The sequence below is a fragment of the Boleophthalmus pectinirostris genome, unplaced genomic scaffold (assembly GCF_026225935.1).
Source record: "Boleophthalmus pectinirostris isolate CB_2022bp ecotype Guang Dong unplaced genomic scaffold, ASM2622593v1 HiC_scaffold_2, whole genome shotgun sequence".
In the NCBI taxonomy this organism is placed as follows: domain Eukaryota; kingdom Metazoa; phylum Chordata; class Actinopteri; order Gobiiformes; family Gobiidae; genus Boleophthalmus; species Boleophthalmus pectinirostris.
This window is the reverse complement of record NW_026571152.1, coordinates 19,986,238-20,004,072: the sequence shown is the minus strand read 5'-3', so window position 1 is coordinate 20,004,072 and position 17,835 is coordinate 19,986,238. Positions and strand designations below refer to the sequence as shown.

General features: G+C 38.8%; 1 protein-coding gene and 2 pseudogenes across 1 annotated transcript; 2 read left to right on the top strand and 1 right to left on the bottom strand.

Annotated features, from left to right (window-relative positions):
• Positions 1–106: 106 nt before the first annotated feature.
• On the bottom strand, positions 107–3,745 carry LOC110169635 (serine/threonine-protein kinase pim-3-like). Its single transcript, XM_020935196.2, is given in 7 exon segments — positions 107–731; positions 939–1,115; positions 1,398–1,761; positions 2,209–2,259; positions 2,752–2,861; positions 3,504–3,533; positions 3,536–3,745. Coding segments are annotated over 7 exon segments (975 nt in total). The 5' UTR covers positions 3,585–3,745; the 3' UTR covers positions 107–537.
• A 4,472-nt stretch (positions 3,746–8,217) lies between these two features.
• On the top strand, positions 8,218–11,456 carry LOC129409515 (kelch repeat and BTB domain-containing protein 13-like; annotated as a pseudogene).
• LOC129409570 (5S ribosomal RNA) lies at positions 9,377–9,493 on the top strand (annotated as a pseudogene).
• Positions 11,457–17,835: the final 6,379 nt, after the last annotated feature.

The window sequence follows — 17,835 nt, the reverse complement described above, 5'->3', positions numbered from 1 at the left end:
CATTCTAAATGTGGTCGACCTTCCCAGTTACTAGTTTTGCTTAGTTGCTTGTAAGAACATAATCTGAATGAATAAACAGACACTGAAAGAAATTAAGACACATTGATAGCATTTATAGTTTATACTGAATGTTCAGTCAAAAACAATTTCATGAAAATATTCACCAGAACTTCTCTATTTATCAAACTAGAAGACAACAGTCCACATTAATTCCTAAACATTACTGTATTTATTTTCAGCTTTAGAGTAAACAAAAATTCTGACTGAAAATAAATTTACAACAAAAGAATTGCATACTTAATAAATAAAGAAAATGTACCAAAATATACAAATAAAAAAATAACAAAAATGTAATTGTTAAAAAAAAATGTTTGCATTGCATATTTGTGCATTGGACATGACATTAGAAAACATTTCAAAACCAGCAACAAAGAAATTGTTCTTCAAAATAACTTCATCACAGTTTAACGGTTAGAAAGTAAAGGCACATTGTAATAAGCATTTGTGCATTTATTAAATGTCCTGCCTGATGCCAGTTCAAAGACTGTCCTGGCTGGATGAGGTAGACGAAGGGGAGGTAGACATGTCTGTGAGAGAATGGAGTGTAATTTCACATCGCTCTGTTTGGTGGGACTTTGTGCCTGTGAGCCAGGGGTGAAGGAGTATTTGCTCTAGGGTCGGTCTTTCTGTGGGTTGTAGACTCAAACACCAACCAATCAGCTGCCGGCATTCTGTGGGAGAAATGACAAGTACATTAAATACATAGTTTAATATACATCATGACATCTGACATGTGGCAAGACTGTTTATGATGATTTATATGAATTTGACTGCAAATTAACCAAGGGCTTAGGGCTGGGTGATATGGTGATAAAATATAACCAGTAAGATACTACCAGTGTGTAATATTTGCAGTATAGAGCTTTGACCATACTGACCCTGTGACACCGGCCCTCTGAAAATGACACGCCCTCTGAGAATCTCCTCATCCTGTTCAAAAGGGACGTCCCCACACACCATGTCGTACAGAAGCACCCCTAAAGACCACACTGTGGCAGAGGGGCCGTGGTAGCGCTTCAGTCGGATCCACTCCGGAGGGCTGTATACACGGGTGCCTGAATAAACACGATATTACTATTTAATTTGTAAAGTATATAATAATAAAAAAAATCTTAATACTGCAGCAAGTGTTTTGATTTCATCCATCTTATTTAAATTTATTTTTGTTTCCTATTCAGGGGTTTTAAATTTATCTACTTAAAAACATATTTCCAAACTTAAGCATTACTTAAACAAGACTTGCAATCATAATCGATAAACTAAGAACATCACAAAACATAAAAGTTGTATTCCTCAGCAAAAATCATTTGATTATGGTTTCAGACAAAAAATCTCACCATCAAAGTCAGTGTAGGCAGAGTCCTTTAGAAATGCTCCAGAGCCAAAGTCTATCAGTTTGAGTGTTCCAGTCCTTAAATCCACAAGAAGGTTCTCATCCTTAATGTCTCTATGAACCACTCCACAGCTGAAACAATGCTCCACCGCTTTTAAAACTTGCAGAAAAAACCCTCGAGCCACATCCTCCTCCAGCGTGCCCCTCTCTGTGATGTAGTCGAAGAGGTCCTGAGCCGGCTCAGGACGCTCCATTACCAGCAGCCAACCGTCTGGTCGCTCCCACCAGTCCAACAGCTGTACCACACCCCCAAACCCACCTCCCACCTTCTCCAGCAGGACAATCTCCAGAGGAACCACACCACTGGTCTGGATTAAATCAATGTAAAAAGACAAACAAAACAAACAAACAAACAAACAAAAAAAAACGTTAGGATTAAGAGTTTTTGTTTAATTAAATCATTTAACTTGACTATTAAAAACCTCTCTTATTCTGGGTTATACATTAATAATGGGGCTACTTGCAGCCATTTTAGCTAATGGTTTATTTAAATGTCAAATTTAAATTCTGTCCAGCAGAGGGCACTGCTAAACTACGAAAAGGAATCCAAATCCACTAATCCATAAACACTGAATAAGAATTCAGCTAAAATGCCCTCTATTTAAATATTAGATTAGAGAAACTAATTAATTTATGGATATTTAAGCCTGAATCACAGAATCAATGCACAGATACTTTAGGAAACACAATCCAAATCTCAGAAATACTGCATTATACTGTATTTTGAGTGAATTAAAATCAAGAAAAATACTCACCAGAGTGGCCCACTCAGTTACTCTGTCTCTACATACGTGCTTCACAGCCACCTAAAAGAAAGGACATTATCTTTATTATTCATTTTGTGAGGGTAAAAATAAAGCAGAAACAAAAAAACATCAGTTTGGACAATTGGACAATATATAAACTATGGTCCGCCTCTAGTTGGTCTATGGCTCCCTTTGTTAAAACAAGACCACATTCAAAAATCTGATGACGCTATGTTGTTAATGTTAAGATACAAAAAGTCACTAGAAACAGGAAGTTTAAACTTTGATCCACAAGTAGAAGCGGATAATATATTTTTTTTGAAGCTATAAAATACTAGACTTTATTTTTTAGAAAAAACAACCACGTGCTTCCACCTGCGTTTAGACCTGTTGCGATTGCATAATTCGCTAAAAACAAACACATTTCTCTATTCTTATTTTCAAAAAGATCCCACATCCGGAAACATGGCGCCTCTTTGTGCTCGTGACTTGATACCCCGCAGGAGCCATGTGCCCGGACCAAAACAAAGCCTGCGCCCGCTTCGTTCTCACCGGTAAACCATCGGCTACACGAACAGCAGAGTAGACGGTGCCAAAGCCTCCACTGCCCAGCACCGCACCAAGCCGGTACTGCTTCTCAAACGGCAGCCTCTCGATTTTGGCTGAAAAACACAAAGAAATCACGTTATAACACTACGACATTTAGAAGAGGCAGCTGAGACCATGTGGCGTTAAGCCGCTAACGTGCCCTCCATCCACAAGAAAACCGACTGACCGACTGACCTCGTTTTCTAGGCACGATGTCATGAGTTTCGATGGCAATTACACTGGAAAAAAAAAACAAAAAAAACAACACCACACAAACTATACATAGCTCAAGGCATTTTAAAGATTTAACGTGATCGCTCGAGCGTAATCGCGCGAAAATTAGGGCGCGCCAAAAAACGTAAACAAAACATGGTTGGCTGCTTTCAAGATAGATAATAGTCGCATTGTATTGTTTATTCACATTCACACTCTGGCTGAACCATTTATACTGATATATGATGAGGTTAGTGAGAAATCAATCCACGGGAGACATGGTACAAATCAAACAAACCATAGGCACAAACGGACAGTCGGTTCTACCCATCAAGCGCCAGTGTTTTGGTGTTAACTAATTGAGTTAGCGATCTGTATGGATCGCATTGGTTAAATGATACGCTGAATGTTGTGGTAATTAGAGAAGACGAAACGGGTTCAGTAGGTTCACTCGGTCAAAGGAGTCGCCGTAGCGCCGCTCTGACCCTTCATATTTGGGTTACCTTGCTGCTGCAGCTGGAGCTTCGCCGGTAATCCATGCTGGTCGAGATGGGAGGAAAAGCGACCAATTTTGAGAGCAGCATGCTGCCCCCAAACGACAGGGCAAAACTCCTAATACCTATCCAGAAGGTATCCGAGGCGTAATTACGGTCCACAAACGAAAACCTGACCGAAATCCTTTAAAATCGCAGCCATGTTGTAACGAAAGGACGACAACAGCAGCAGCACGATGCCCGCTGCTGCTCCGCCGCTCAACCGTTTAAACCAATGTTTTGATTGGGGCTGGTATCCCTCCGCCTCGTTCCCCAGCCACCGTCAGCATTTACACAACATCGAACTGAAATACAGTTATTGCATATAAAGAATAACCAAAACACAATCAAAACAATAAAGATAGTAGTTTTATCAATCAGTTGAAATAAATTCTGCAAAAATCGCAGGGGGTGAGAAACATTAGGGACTATTTGATTGTAGTAAAATCAGCGCTGGAAGACAATGTGAGTAATGCGGTTAGGACTCAGGACAATAATGAGCTAACTTACCATCAAAGCAGCATATTATTTAGCTACTTATAAAGACGATATTTGTATAGATTAATATTAAGCTAACATATGTATTTATCCACAACTGAACAATAAATAAAAATAGCCATAGAATACCACTTGTCAAATAATGAATGAGATGTCTAAACGATAAATTATGCCAGATTCAGTCCAGCTATGTCATAAGAGCGTTACGTTATTTTAATCTTATTCATCATTTTACATTTATTGAAACCCAATTGTCAGGCAGTACCATAATTACACCGTATCTGTAAAATGTATGTGTCTCTATACAGTAATTAATAAATTATTTTATGTATTTATTGAGGGAATTGGAACTTATAAATACGATGGGGCAAAACTCTGTATATACTGTATATAATATACATATATATATTCTCAAGTTGGTATAGCTGTAAGCCAGAGCAGAGCCATGGTGGTGGATAAGAAACAGAACAGAGCCGTGGTGGTGGACATCGCAATACCAAACGATGGTAATATCAGGAAAAAGGAACACGAGAAACTAGAGAAAGCCATGGAGAACCTGGAGAAAGCCTGGAAAGTGAAGGCATCAGTGGTGCCTGTGGTGATCGGAGCACTTGGGGCCATAACCCCCAAACTGGAAGAGTGGCTTCAACAGATACCGGGAAAAACAATGGACATCTCAGTCCAGAAAAGTGCAGTACTGGGAACAACAAAGATACTGCGCAGAACTATCAGGCTCCCAGGCCTCTGGTAGAGGACCCGAGCTGGATGAGGGTGAAAGAGACCAACCACCGTGGAAGGTGAGAGAAAACTAACTAACTAACTAACTAACTAAGTAACTAACTAATTAACTAACTAACTAACTAACTATATATATATATATATATATATATATATATATATATATATATTATATATATATATATATATATATATATATATATATATATATATATATATATATATATATATATATAAAACTGATAAAAGCAATAATAATAAAAAAAATACTAAAAATTGTTCAACAAAAATCAAACATTGCTTTTCACCTGTGGTTCAACAGAATTATTTGAAAAAACTAAATAATGAAATTGGCCTGGACAAAAATTATGGTACCCTTAACTTTATATTTTGTTACACAACCTTTTGATGCAAACTCTGCAAACAAACGATTTCAGTCACTGTCAGTGACACTTCTGCACTGATCAACTGGTATTTTGACCCATTTCTCGTGAGCAAACTGCTCAGCAGAACTGAGATCTGGGCTCACAGAAGAACACTCCAGAACAGTCCAGTGTTTTGTTCTTAGCCATTCTTAGGTGGTTTAGCTGTATGTATTAGTTTATTATCCTGTTGGAAGACCCATGACCTACAACCGAGATCAAGCTTTCTGACACTAGGCAACACATTTTGGTCCAAAATAGCTTGATAGTTTAGAGATTTCATTGTACCTTGCACAGATTCAAAACACCCTGTGCCAGATGCAGCTAAACAGCCTCAGAACATGACCAAGCCTCCTCCATGCTTCACAGAAGGGATAGTGTTATTTTCTTGGTGTGTTTCATTTTTCCTTCTGTGAACATAGAGCTGGTGTGCCTTGCCAAAGAGCTTCAGTTTTGTCTCATCTGTCCAATGGACATTCTCCCAGAAGCTTTGTGACTTGTCAGTATGCACTGTGTCAAATTCCAGTCTCACTTTTTTATGTTTTACTTTCAACAGTGGTGTCCTCATATGAAGTCCACTTTGGCTCCAACAGTGACGGATGGTGCAATCTGACACTGATGTACCTTGCCCTTCAAGTTCATATTAAATTTTGTTGGAGGTTGTTCTGGGCTCTTTGATTACCATTTGTATGATCCATCTCTTCAATTTGTCATAAATTTTCCTTTTGCAGCCGAGTCCAGGGAGGTTGGCTATAGTCCTGTGGACCTTAAACTTGTGAATAACGTGTTACTGTAATCACAGGAACATCACGCTGCTTGGAGATGGCCTTATGGCTTTTATCTATATTCTGCTTGTCTATAATTGTCTTTATAGTCTCCTAACACAGTTATCTTCTTCACTTTCTCTGGTTCATGTTCAGTGTTGTATCCATCATGTCTCAAAACATCACAATGACACATGTCTCCCTTTAAACAGGCAGACTGACTGAGGACAAGTTTGTAGACACCTGTGATGCAGATTAGAGGACACATTTAAGTTTAACATGTCCCTTTTGTTCAGTTATTCTTTTGAAAAGCAATTAAAAAACAGTGTCAGATTTTCATTGGTTATTTTTCAGGAAATTTTTATTTATTATTATATATTATAAGTTATTTCAGTAAAAATTGTTGATTTCCCTTTCAATACCAGAGGGGTACCAACAATTTTATCCACTACTGTATATATATATATATATATATATATATATATATATATATATATATATATATATATATATATATATATATATATATATATATATATATATATATAATATATGAAAATGTGTTTCTCACCTTCCACGGTGGTTGGTCTCTTTCACCCTCATTCAGCTCGGGTCCTCTACCAGAGGCCTGGGAGCTTGAGAGTTCTGCGCAGTATCTTTGCTGTTCCCAGTACTGCACTTTTCTGGACTGAGATGTCCGTTGTTTTTCCCGGTATCTGTTGTAGCCACTCTTCCAGTTTGGGGGTTACAGCCCCGAGTGCTCCGATCACCACAGGCACCACTGATGCCTTTACTTTCCAGGCTCTCTCCAGCTCTTCCTTGAGCCCCTGGTATTTCTCTAGCTTCTCGTGTTCCTTTTTCCTGATATTACCATCGCTTGGTATTGCGATGTCCACCACCACGGCTCTGCTCTGTTTCTTATCCACCACCACTATGTCTGGTTGGTTCGCCATCACCATTCTGTCAGTCTGTATCTGGAAGTACCACAGGATCTTGGCTCGGTCATTCTCCACAACCTTTGGAGGTGTTTCCCACCTTGATCCTGGGGTCTCCAGCCCATACGCTGCACAGATGTTTCTGTACACTATGCCCGCAACTTGGTTATGTCGCTCCATGTATGCTTTCCCTGCCAGCATCTTACACCCTGCAGTTATGTGCTGGACTGTCTCAGGAGCCTCTTTGCACAGTCTACACCGTGGGTCTTGTCTGGTGTGGTAGATCTGGGCCTCTATTGCTCGAGTGCCCAGGGCCTGCTCCTGAGCAGCCAGGATCAGTGCCTCTGTGCTGTCCTTCAGACCAGCCCTCTCAAGCCATTGGTAGGATTTCTTGATATCAGCCACTTCAGTTATGCTCCGGTGGTACGCCCCATGTAGGGGTTTGTCCTGCCATGATGGTCCCTCCAGCACCTCTTCCTCTGGACCCCACTGTCTGAGACATTCTCTGAGCACCTCATCTGCCGGGGCCTTGTCCTTGATGTACTCAAGGAGCTTGGATGTTTCATCCTGGACAGTGGTTCCCACACTCACTAGTCCTCGGCCCCCTTCCTTCCGGCCTGCGTACAGTCTCAGGGTGCTGGATTTGGGATGGAACCCTCCATGCATGGTCAGGAGCTTTCGTGTCTTAACATCTGTGGTCTGTATCTCCTCCTTTGGCCAGCTTACAATCCCTGCAGGGTATCTGATCACTGGCAGGGCGTAGCTGTTGATTGCCTGCACCTTGTTCTTGCCATTGAGCTGGCTTCTAAGGACTTGCCTCACTCTTTGCAGGTATTTGGCCGTAGCCGCTTTCCTTGTTGCCTCTTCGAGGTTGCCATTTGCTTGTGGGATACCAAGGTACTTGTAACTGTCCTCAACGTCTGCTATTGTTCCCTCTGGGAGTGACACCCCCTCTGTGTGGACTACCTTCCCTCTCTTAAAAGCTTGTCTAAGTCTATCCACATATTCTTGACACCTACACCATAGGTAATAGACAGTAATAAACCATTTTTGATTGTTACTGTATATTTATCTACGCAGCACCTTTCTTCACCTGCTGCCATCTGCTGTTCAGATCAAAGCCTTTTTCCACTGTAGTTCCCATAATCCCTTCCGTCTCTTTAGGAAATGCAGGAGCCACTGGGATTGTTGTGACTGTGAAGGGAGCGGCCTGCGTGCATCACATGACCTGCTGTATTATGTCAGTTCAAATGTAGGTCAGTTCTACACCTCCCCCTCCCCTCACATGTACATACTGTATGTCAGTGAAACAGATTGAGGGGAAAAGATGGTCCACGCTCCAAGTGAGGTGAGATTACTGTCAAAGACACTAAACTGATGTGAAGACAAGAATTTAGATTTTCACACTTTGGTATGATTGTAGTTAAGAAAACCATTGACTGAAGACCAGGTTAATACCATTTGTAGCCTGTGTGTGTATAGGTGTCAGTTTAGGCACCAACACACCAAATCACTTGGGGTTTACATATGTAGCTAAAAAGGAAGCACATTCTTGATTACTGTGCTTTTACTACTTTGGAGTCTGTTTTGGAGTTGTGTTAGATTTCCAGTAAAAACTTGATTGAAGTTACCATTTGTAAGTTTATTGGATAATTTTTCCCAATATATGGCAGATGTGAAGCCTCTTCCCCTATTCCCCTCACCCTGGCGTTTGTTCAGTTTCACCTGTGCGCTATGGTTTTCTTCAGTCAGGCCAAAGCTGGCACATTATCTAACAGCAGGAAAACATATACCATCTATGTGTGAATACAACAGGATCCAGTCTTATTATAAACTGGGACATTATAATTTGTCTTATTGATGTTAATGAAATTAAGATTAAAAGTGCCTGTCACGTATTTCTATTAGAAACATTTTTAAGTCAAATTGTGTGCCCCTGAAAACCCTGGAGCACTCCTGTACCTATACTCCATGCAAGCATACATTTGTGATGCCTGGTTTATCTCTGATAAACAGATCAGTGACTCTGCATGTATAAAGTTAATCTAACAAACCCAAACATGACGCACAGTTGGCAAATATGCTGAGCTATGATGCTGAATATGATGAACTATAAAGAATCAATATTTTTACTCACTGTGGATTGTGAGTTCCTATCAGATCCAGTTTAGTTTGGACACAGACTAGACCTGACAGACATTCACTTTCATCCATAGTATCAGAGGAAAATAGTTTATGGGATGGTAACTCCCTGGACATGGATCATATTGTCTTGGTGATAATAATGTAGACCGAGCTCTGACTCCTTATTGTTCTGCTGCTGATTTGAACCCCCCATGCCAATACAAGCACTGTCTTTTTAAAACAGATTATCACTTGTCCAATTCTAAGTTTAGTCACTGTCATTTTAAAATGGTCAAACAACTGCTGCTCAAAACTACTGTTCTCTCTTGCCTCAATATTTGTCAAGGTTAATAAAATTGCATTTTTGTGGCCATACCGGCTTGTAAAAGCCTGATCCCGTCAGATCTCAAAGCTAAGCAAGGCCGGGCCTGGTTAGTACTTGGATGGGAGACCACTGGGAAAATCAGGTGCCACAGTGGGGTGCCAGTGGCAATAACTGTCGTTGTGTCCTTAGGGAAGACACTTCACTCTCATTGCCTAGTATGAAAGTGGTGTGTGCGTGAGTGATGGTGGTGGTCGGACGGACTGATGGCGCTGATTGGCATGGCAACCACACTTCTGTCAATCTGCCCCAGGGCAACTGTGGCTACAATTGTAGCTTACCATCACCAGGTATAGAGTGAGTGAATAATGCTGAATAATGCTCTGTAAAGTGTCTTTGTGACAAAAATGTCTGTGAAAAGTGCTATATAAATAAAGACTTATTTAATAATATTGCATTTTTGGAAATTGTAAACTGGTCATGTCTTTATAGGAGGTCAACTGTGACCACGATTCTGGTGTTAGGATAAATAACTAGGCTTAGGTGGTGTATAAGTACTGCTATGATGTTATTGATGTACTGCTATATTTTATTATTGTACTATTATAATTCACTATACAATGACCCAGAAACAGGGACCAGATTACAGATGAGGGATGCATAGATAGGTTCAGTTCATGTACAAGATATTCTATTTCTATCTATATGTATAATCAATTAAATAAATAGGGCAAGGACTTATTGATAGGGCTATGCTGACTCACGACTCATCACCTTGATCAGACCAGCGAGACTCCCGTAAGGGGAGTGAGATGAATCCGGGGTATCCGTGTCAGGGATAAGATTGTGCAACGTGCCAAGAGGCCTGGCTGGCCTGTGCACCAACAAAGAGGCATTAAGTCTAAAACATGGTCGCCTCCCACTATAGTTTGCGTATAAAAGTAATTGTATAGGCGTAAATATTCAGTCTCTGCATGGGAATGTCAGCACAGACTCCACAGACAATAATGACTTTGGAATAAGTAAATTATCTGGACTTTATTTCTGTTTCAAGTGTATTTTTTTGTCTAAGCAAAAACTAACGAACACATGAGGAAAAGGGTTATTTTCCTCAACACTAGCATATTTCCATCTAAGTTAAGCTTTGTAGTGGGGGACTCTTTCCTTGAAGAAAAGACTCTACTTGTGCAAAGCTCTGACTATTTCCAAGCTTTGTATCACTCTGTAATGAAGGAGTGCAACCAAAAAGAAGTCCACCTCCACTGTCTCCAAGCTTGGGGATATGTGATTGTATTGGCTGTTTTACACGGAGATCAACCGATTATGGATGCATTGTTGACGCCATAGAGTGTGCTTCATTTCTTTAAGTTTCAAGTCCTAGTACTTTAGTTGCTGTAAAGGCTCACATAACATGCACAGGAAATAACTAATCCAGGACAATTTGCTGACTTGATGAAAATGCTAATAGCCATGAAGTACTAACAGATCTTCCATTTGCAGCTAGCCCATTACTGTTTTGGATAATATGCTTTATTGTAGGAGGAGTTCATGGAGTTCACAAAGTAGATGTTAATGTTTCTTTTTTTTGTATTGTTTCAAAGAACACCTGGACCAAGATTGCAAGCCCAAACCAATTGCGTTATAACTTCAGCCTTATTGGAACTGATAGACAACTTTATGCCATAGGTGGAGAGTATAATTGAGTTGCAATGTCATCTGTAGAAACTTATAATGTTAAGAAAAATACATGGGAATTTGTAGCCCATTTGCCTCGACCTGGAGCAGGAGTAGCATGCACCAAAGCTTTAAGATGGATTTTGGTTTGTCTGTGAAAGCCAATGGAGACTACAAAGATCTATGAATACATCCCAAATAAGGATAATTGGTGTAAAGTTACAGCACTAATCAGGAAGTTACGGTCACAGCATGGTCAGACACAGGGACAATTTGTATGTTGGACATCATTGGTGGGACACTATGCCAACAGTAAAGGGTCATTATTCACAGCTATAGTAAAACATGGAAGCCTAGAAGATGGAGAGTTCTCTGAGAAGACAAAGGTTTTCCGAGAAGTGGATCAGTTTGGACACTTCTCCTCAGATTGCCAGACAAAAACATAATGTAAATATGATTGTCCATGTAAAAATAAATACATAAAAAAAAAATTAAAAAAAAAGAGTATGTTTATTTATTATTTTCTCCTTCCGTGGTTTTCACAAATATTAAATAGGGCCTTTTGTGTCCATTGTATATTGATTTAGAATAAGAGAAACATTAATTAATAATTAAATAATAATTAAAATAATTAATTTTTCAACTTTGAAGAAAGCTTTTTTTCTGTCCAGAGCAGAGGTGGGAAGAGCCAAAATTTTACTCAAGTAAGAGTAATGTTACTTTAAAAAAAAAAAAAAAAAATTTTTATTCAGCTGTACATGAACAAGTTAAGCCCTTTTCCAACCAAACAAAAAATATTGTAAGTGAAGCCAAATATTAGGCAAATTTTACAATATATTTTAAAAAGTACTTCAAGAAGGCAGTTTGCAGTAAGTCACATCACAGCACTATAGCAGAATAACATTATTTTTTCATGGTTCTTTGATGCTTGTAAATCTTTTAGCCAGTATTGTGTTGATATGGCATTGTGTTTTAGATTAAACAGAGGGAAGAGCTGAGCCAGGCACCAGCACAGCAACACAGTTAAATCATATCCTTTAACTTTAGAGCCAGTTTAGGACAGACCTCCTTGATACAGACCTGAAATTAGACTGTGACTCAAGGTCTCATACTGAGGTCAATGTGCATTCCACTAAACTGGACTGCAGCATTTTGTCATAGCATAGTTTGATCTTAATTGACTAAGCACTTAAAAGAACCTACAACCAGCAGTTGACATACACCAGAATATCCCTACTCCTATAATCTTTGTGCATAATATATCTAAGATGCATGCAAACGCAGACTCAAACTGTCACATGTTTAAACTGTTCAACCTGTTTTGGGTGTCAGAATAGCATTGCATTTATATATGGAGAGAATCAAATCATCAGGCCAAGTGAAAGGGAAAGTTCACCCACAGTAGGAATGGATGTTATATAATAAATACATAATGAGATAAAAATTCCTTTAAGTTTAGTGTTAAAATGGAAAAATAACCAGTTTAATTCCATACTGTGGAGTGTTCCAATCTAAGCTGTCAGGTATGGACATCCCACCAGAAATGTTGCACAGTGCGCCATTAACACAAAGTTATTGTTATTGTTTGTTTGTTTATTTATTTTTTTGACAGAGACAAAACTAAAGGTGCAAGGTGCAACCACAGGCCAACTCAGAGCCATTTAGCAGACCTGGTTCCCACAATAAAAGACATACTGGTATACAGAGCCTATAGTACTGCATATAGCAGAGAATGACGTTGAAATATAATGCTTTGAGGCATTTTTACAGGAATCAATTTTAAAAGAGAAAGCAGATATTGCATATTGCATGAAATTTGTCCATTGTATAACTGGTTTGTCGGGACAGATGTCTCAAACCAATAACAGCCACAGGAGCTTATGTAGCAACAACAAAGTCACAGTTTACATGCTGCATGTTTTTACTCCAGTGAGTGGAGCAGGAAGTAGGTCAGTCTAAATAAAGCTGGTGAACACGCGAGCCGCTGGTCCGCACGAGTGATGTCATTGTTACACCAACTCGACTCTCATCCTCCGTGTGACCCTGTGACGTTGTTTACAGTCAGCAAGCTGAGTGTACTGCAGAGGGATCAGATGTACTTGGTCTTGTAGAGATTTTACAGCTCAAATAAACAATGTCCAACTAGGGCTGAATGATTTGGGAAAATGATCTAGTTTTAGTCTAGATTTTTCTGAGAAGCTTTGTGATTAGATTTGTGACTCATGTTTAATGTATTCTATTTAAAGTTCACATTTTAAACACATCCAGGATTTGTCAAAAAGACTGAAATATTAACTATGTAGGCCTATTTCAGAACATGTTTGTACATTTTAAACAACAGAAGTTAGCAGTTTTTTTTGTTTGTTTTTTTAAAGCAGAATAAGACCTTAGATCTTTTGCAAGCACTACGTCCCCTTTTAGTTGATTATTCAAGGCTTAACTATAATGTTATAATAGTTTTTCTAGTTCTTAGCTTACTCAGAATTGTATTTTGATTGATTCATGTTTAAAAGGCTCATAAACAATTTACACATTTAAGTCCAGAATTATAGGGAAATATAGAGAAATATGATAACTCTTATAGCTTAAGTTATGGATCTTCAAAATTAACTACAACCATTGATTATATGGAGTGTCTGTGTGTGTATGCGTATACCAGTATGTATACTAACATGTTCATGTATGGGATTGTGTATGTATATGTATATGTATATGTGTGTATACCAATATACTATATATAATTAAATAGGTATTCTTTTTCTGTAAGTAGATTTTCTGCCGTTTTGTATCCTATTCTACTTAGACTTTTTTACTAGTGTCACTAGTAAAAATACCAGAAAACTAACAGAAAAACTAAGAGAAAAAAAACAAAAAACATCTTCCTGGATTTGTTTTATACCACAGCAAAATAGGCTTGTATAGTGTGCTATTTAATTGTAAAGAGATAATTTTAAGATATTGTCAGTAAAATACATTTTGTTAATTCATTTTCTTGTATCAATTTGTACCTGGAATAACCAAGAATGTGCTTTATTTCACCCAAGATACTCCTGGCTCAGACAGAAAAAGCTCTGGTCCAGAAGACAAATTTCTCATGGGACAGTAAACAGCAACCTTAATCTACAAACAGTGAGTGAATGGGTTGGGTTTATAAGGTCCATCATTTACTCTCATTTAGTCTCGAAACTATTAGACAACCTCCATTAAGATAGACAGGATATTTTAAGTCATACTGATCAATGTTTATTTTCATTTCAACTTTATTTAGTCTTATTAAAAAAGGCTTAATTTCCTGAATATAAACAATACCAACTTTTAATTTGACACACACACACACACAAAATGTATTCCTCCTCCACACTTTTACTGACTGGGGCTTCGCGATAGACCTCTCCATTAAAAATGCCCAAGTTGATCACTGACAATTAGAGATTATTGAATCTTTATCTCAGATAAAATTTGATTATGGGTATATTTCCCATAAGCACAGAATCAGTGAAAAAAGTCACTTCGATCAGTTACATATAGGAAATAATATTGAAAAATCTATCTATCTACAAAAATGCTGTTTCTATAACCATCATAACCCATTTTAGATTTACTCATTCTCCCTATTCTCTGAGTATAGTGCTTTAGTTAACCATGAAATAGCTTTACAAACCAAGTGTTTAGTTTCCCTCCAGAATCATTCCCTTTAACCCCATACTAACAGGTGTCCCATCTTTTGTGTCTAGTGCATTTGAATGAACAGTCCCCATTTCGGCCCCTCCCTCCTGTCTCTGTCCCAAACCAGACAATGATGAGTGAGCCCCATGAATATTAAATGTAGCCATATTCTCTGTATTTTAGCCTGATTTATCTGGACCATGCGTTTTGACTCTGGGGAGGCGTGGCATCACACATTTTTCACTCTGACAGAGGCAGTGACCTTTAACCTATTAACTCAACTCAGTATGTTTTCTTCACACTGATTTGTTATTAGCCTTATTCAATACACTTGGAGGATATTATGACGCTAAACATGCAAACCATGGCTGTAGGAACAACAGATAAACAGCTGGCACTGGACATATTTATCTCACAAAACATGACGTGAAATTGTCGTAGACTTAGACAGACTTTATTGATCCACAAGAAAAATTATTTGGACACAGTAGCTCACACAACACAATATAATATAATAACAAAGAGGAAAAAAAGTTGTATTTCAAACTTGTTTTGTCAATTTATTTTAACTATCTTTTGAGAACTCTCTTGTCTAATTTCTTTTTGCCTGCATTAAAGGGTGATAAAACCAATATCAAACTTAACTCAACTCAAATATTTTTCTTAAATTAAAATATATTCCAGTAGAGAGTAGTGATCATGATTACTATGATGGCTATAGATACCTCAAAGACAATGAGCTCTGTCTTAGCACTAGCAGTAGCGCTAGCGTTAATGAAGGGGCATGTCCAGGTCGGGCTGTACTTCGCTACTGGAGGCTGAAGTGGGACAGTACAAGTACATATATGGTGATGACATCTCAACCAATCTCACTGCTGTAGCATTTAAAAGCACTGCCAGTGTGGGTAATGTCTGCAATCTTTGCTTCATTACCAGGCAGCAAAGAGTAATGTGGGGAAAAATTATATATGGGTGCAATAAAAGTCCCACGATTCAAGTTTGCACCAGTAGAGACGCCAGAAATATAGAATTTTGGATGGGCCATGACAGAACTGGCTGAATTTATTTTCTGAACACTCCGCACGCACCTGCGCCCTTCTCACGCCCACTCATCCCTGTAAGCCCGTGCATGCGCAACCACGTCAACCTTTTTAATTTTCTCCATTCCTCCATTCTTTTGCCTCCCATCCCACAGCAGACCCGCTGAGTGTTGCTCTCCCCCTGGTCGCACCCGCTCCCGCCTGCCCTAGCAGTCTGCTACCACGTCTCCCACCTGAGGTACGAGTTTTCACAGCTGCTACTGCTGACCACTCACATTCTCATCTCAAAGGTGTCCACTGCCTCTGCATTTGGTCCCACATGAAATATGGAATATGTTTATTGTCATATAACCTAAATGTTTCTGATTTTACCTCTTTGTGCACAGACAAGGATTAAACCTTGAACATATGGGGAGGGTGACTGCACGAAATGCATTTGCCCAACACAAGTGACTGATATGTGCCATGAGTGCACAAAGCAAGATGCATAAGTGCCTGTACAGTGCTGATGTGCACTACGTCTCTTGAGCCGCTGTACAGAGCTCTAATGATCGCTGCTGCCAAGAGAACAGCACTTACGAGACATACGTCTACTCCTCCGCCACAATCCCAAACTGTCACAACGCACTGATCCCTGTCATTGGCCGATCCACGGCTCCGTGCACAGTTTTCTACAGTTCTGATGGTAGCATACCTACTGTCGACTAACTTTATAAACTAAACAAAGTGGCACAATGGGAATAATTTGGTCATGAAATTACTGTAAATGGAGCTGATGACAGAAACGGTACGAGGATGTGAGAAAATCTGACATCGCAGCCTTAGGACCGGAGACAGTTACCGGCCTCATGTGAATACGCAGCTTTTATACAGATCCAGATCAAACCAAACTACACCAAACGTACCACACCTCATCCTCAGTCTGCTTCACTCCCCCTGATATTCAGGCACGTCACACCCCTTGTTTAGAGCTCCATGCCCCACACTTGCGCTAACGGTAATATTGGGGTCAAGATAGGGCCCCCGGTGTTCAAAGCCCATAGCCCACAGTTTATATGTTTTTACTTTTAAAACAATTCAGTAACTGCAAATATTGCTATAAATATTCATAGCATCCACAATACTGAAAAATACACAATAAAATAGTGAGCAAAGATCTACATATCAAATCTATATACCAGTATACTGGAATATTGTGATATTGCATCATCAAAAGCCTCACAATAGTATTGTGGAGTCTCTCAGTGTCTCAAATTACAAGTCTCTTTGCTTAAATTCATTGTTTTAGGGCAGCAAAAAATAGAGGGAATCTTAATTCTTTGGAATATGATAGGATTAAAAAATCGCATTTTTACATTGTTGTTAGTCAACACAAAATGAACAAATAAATATTGTATCTTGAGATGCATATTGTGAAAATATCCTACTAAGAGATTTTGATATTGTTAACATTCCTAATTATCCTAATTATACTTCCATGGTAGTTCTAGATCTCTATTGTATTTTAACAAAACCCTCTCTCTGCATTTGCACTCTGTTGTGTACCATGTGACTAGCTAGTGAGTCTATACGTACTTATCCTATATATATATATATATATATATATATATATATATATATATATACACACATACACACACACACACACACACACACATATATATATATATATATATATATATATATATATATATATATATATATATATATATATATATATATATATATATATAAATGGTTAATATGTGTCCCCTCTCCCTCATAATCCGCTATGGTCAAACTGTACATTACTTGGCTAATTAGTACTGACTTTGGAGCTGTGGTAGACAATAGGGTGTCTTTTAACCAGAGATAATAAATGGGTCTATAATCTTATGAACAGAGGCATATGTTTAGGACATGTCTGCGCCCTGTGGTCTAAGGGCCCCTCAGGGACAGATGGGGAGTTGATGACACCAGACCACTGCACTTTGTTATTGTTCATTTAATCGAGCAACGACCCCCAGCTCAGAGGCATAGGCCACAGCACCAGAGCAGTCATACTGTGTAATAGACCAACTATCAGCAATAACAGTTCAAGGATTCAAGGATGTAAAGTATATATTTCAGGCAAAGTTGA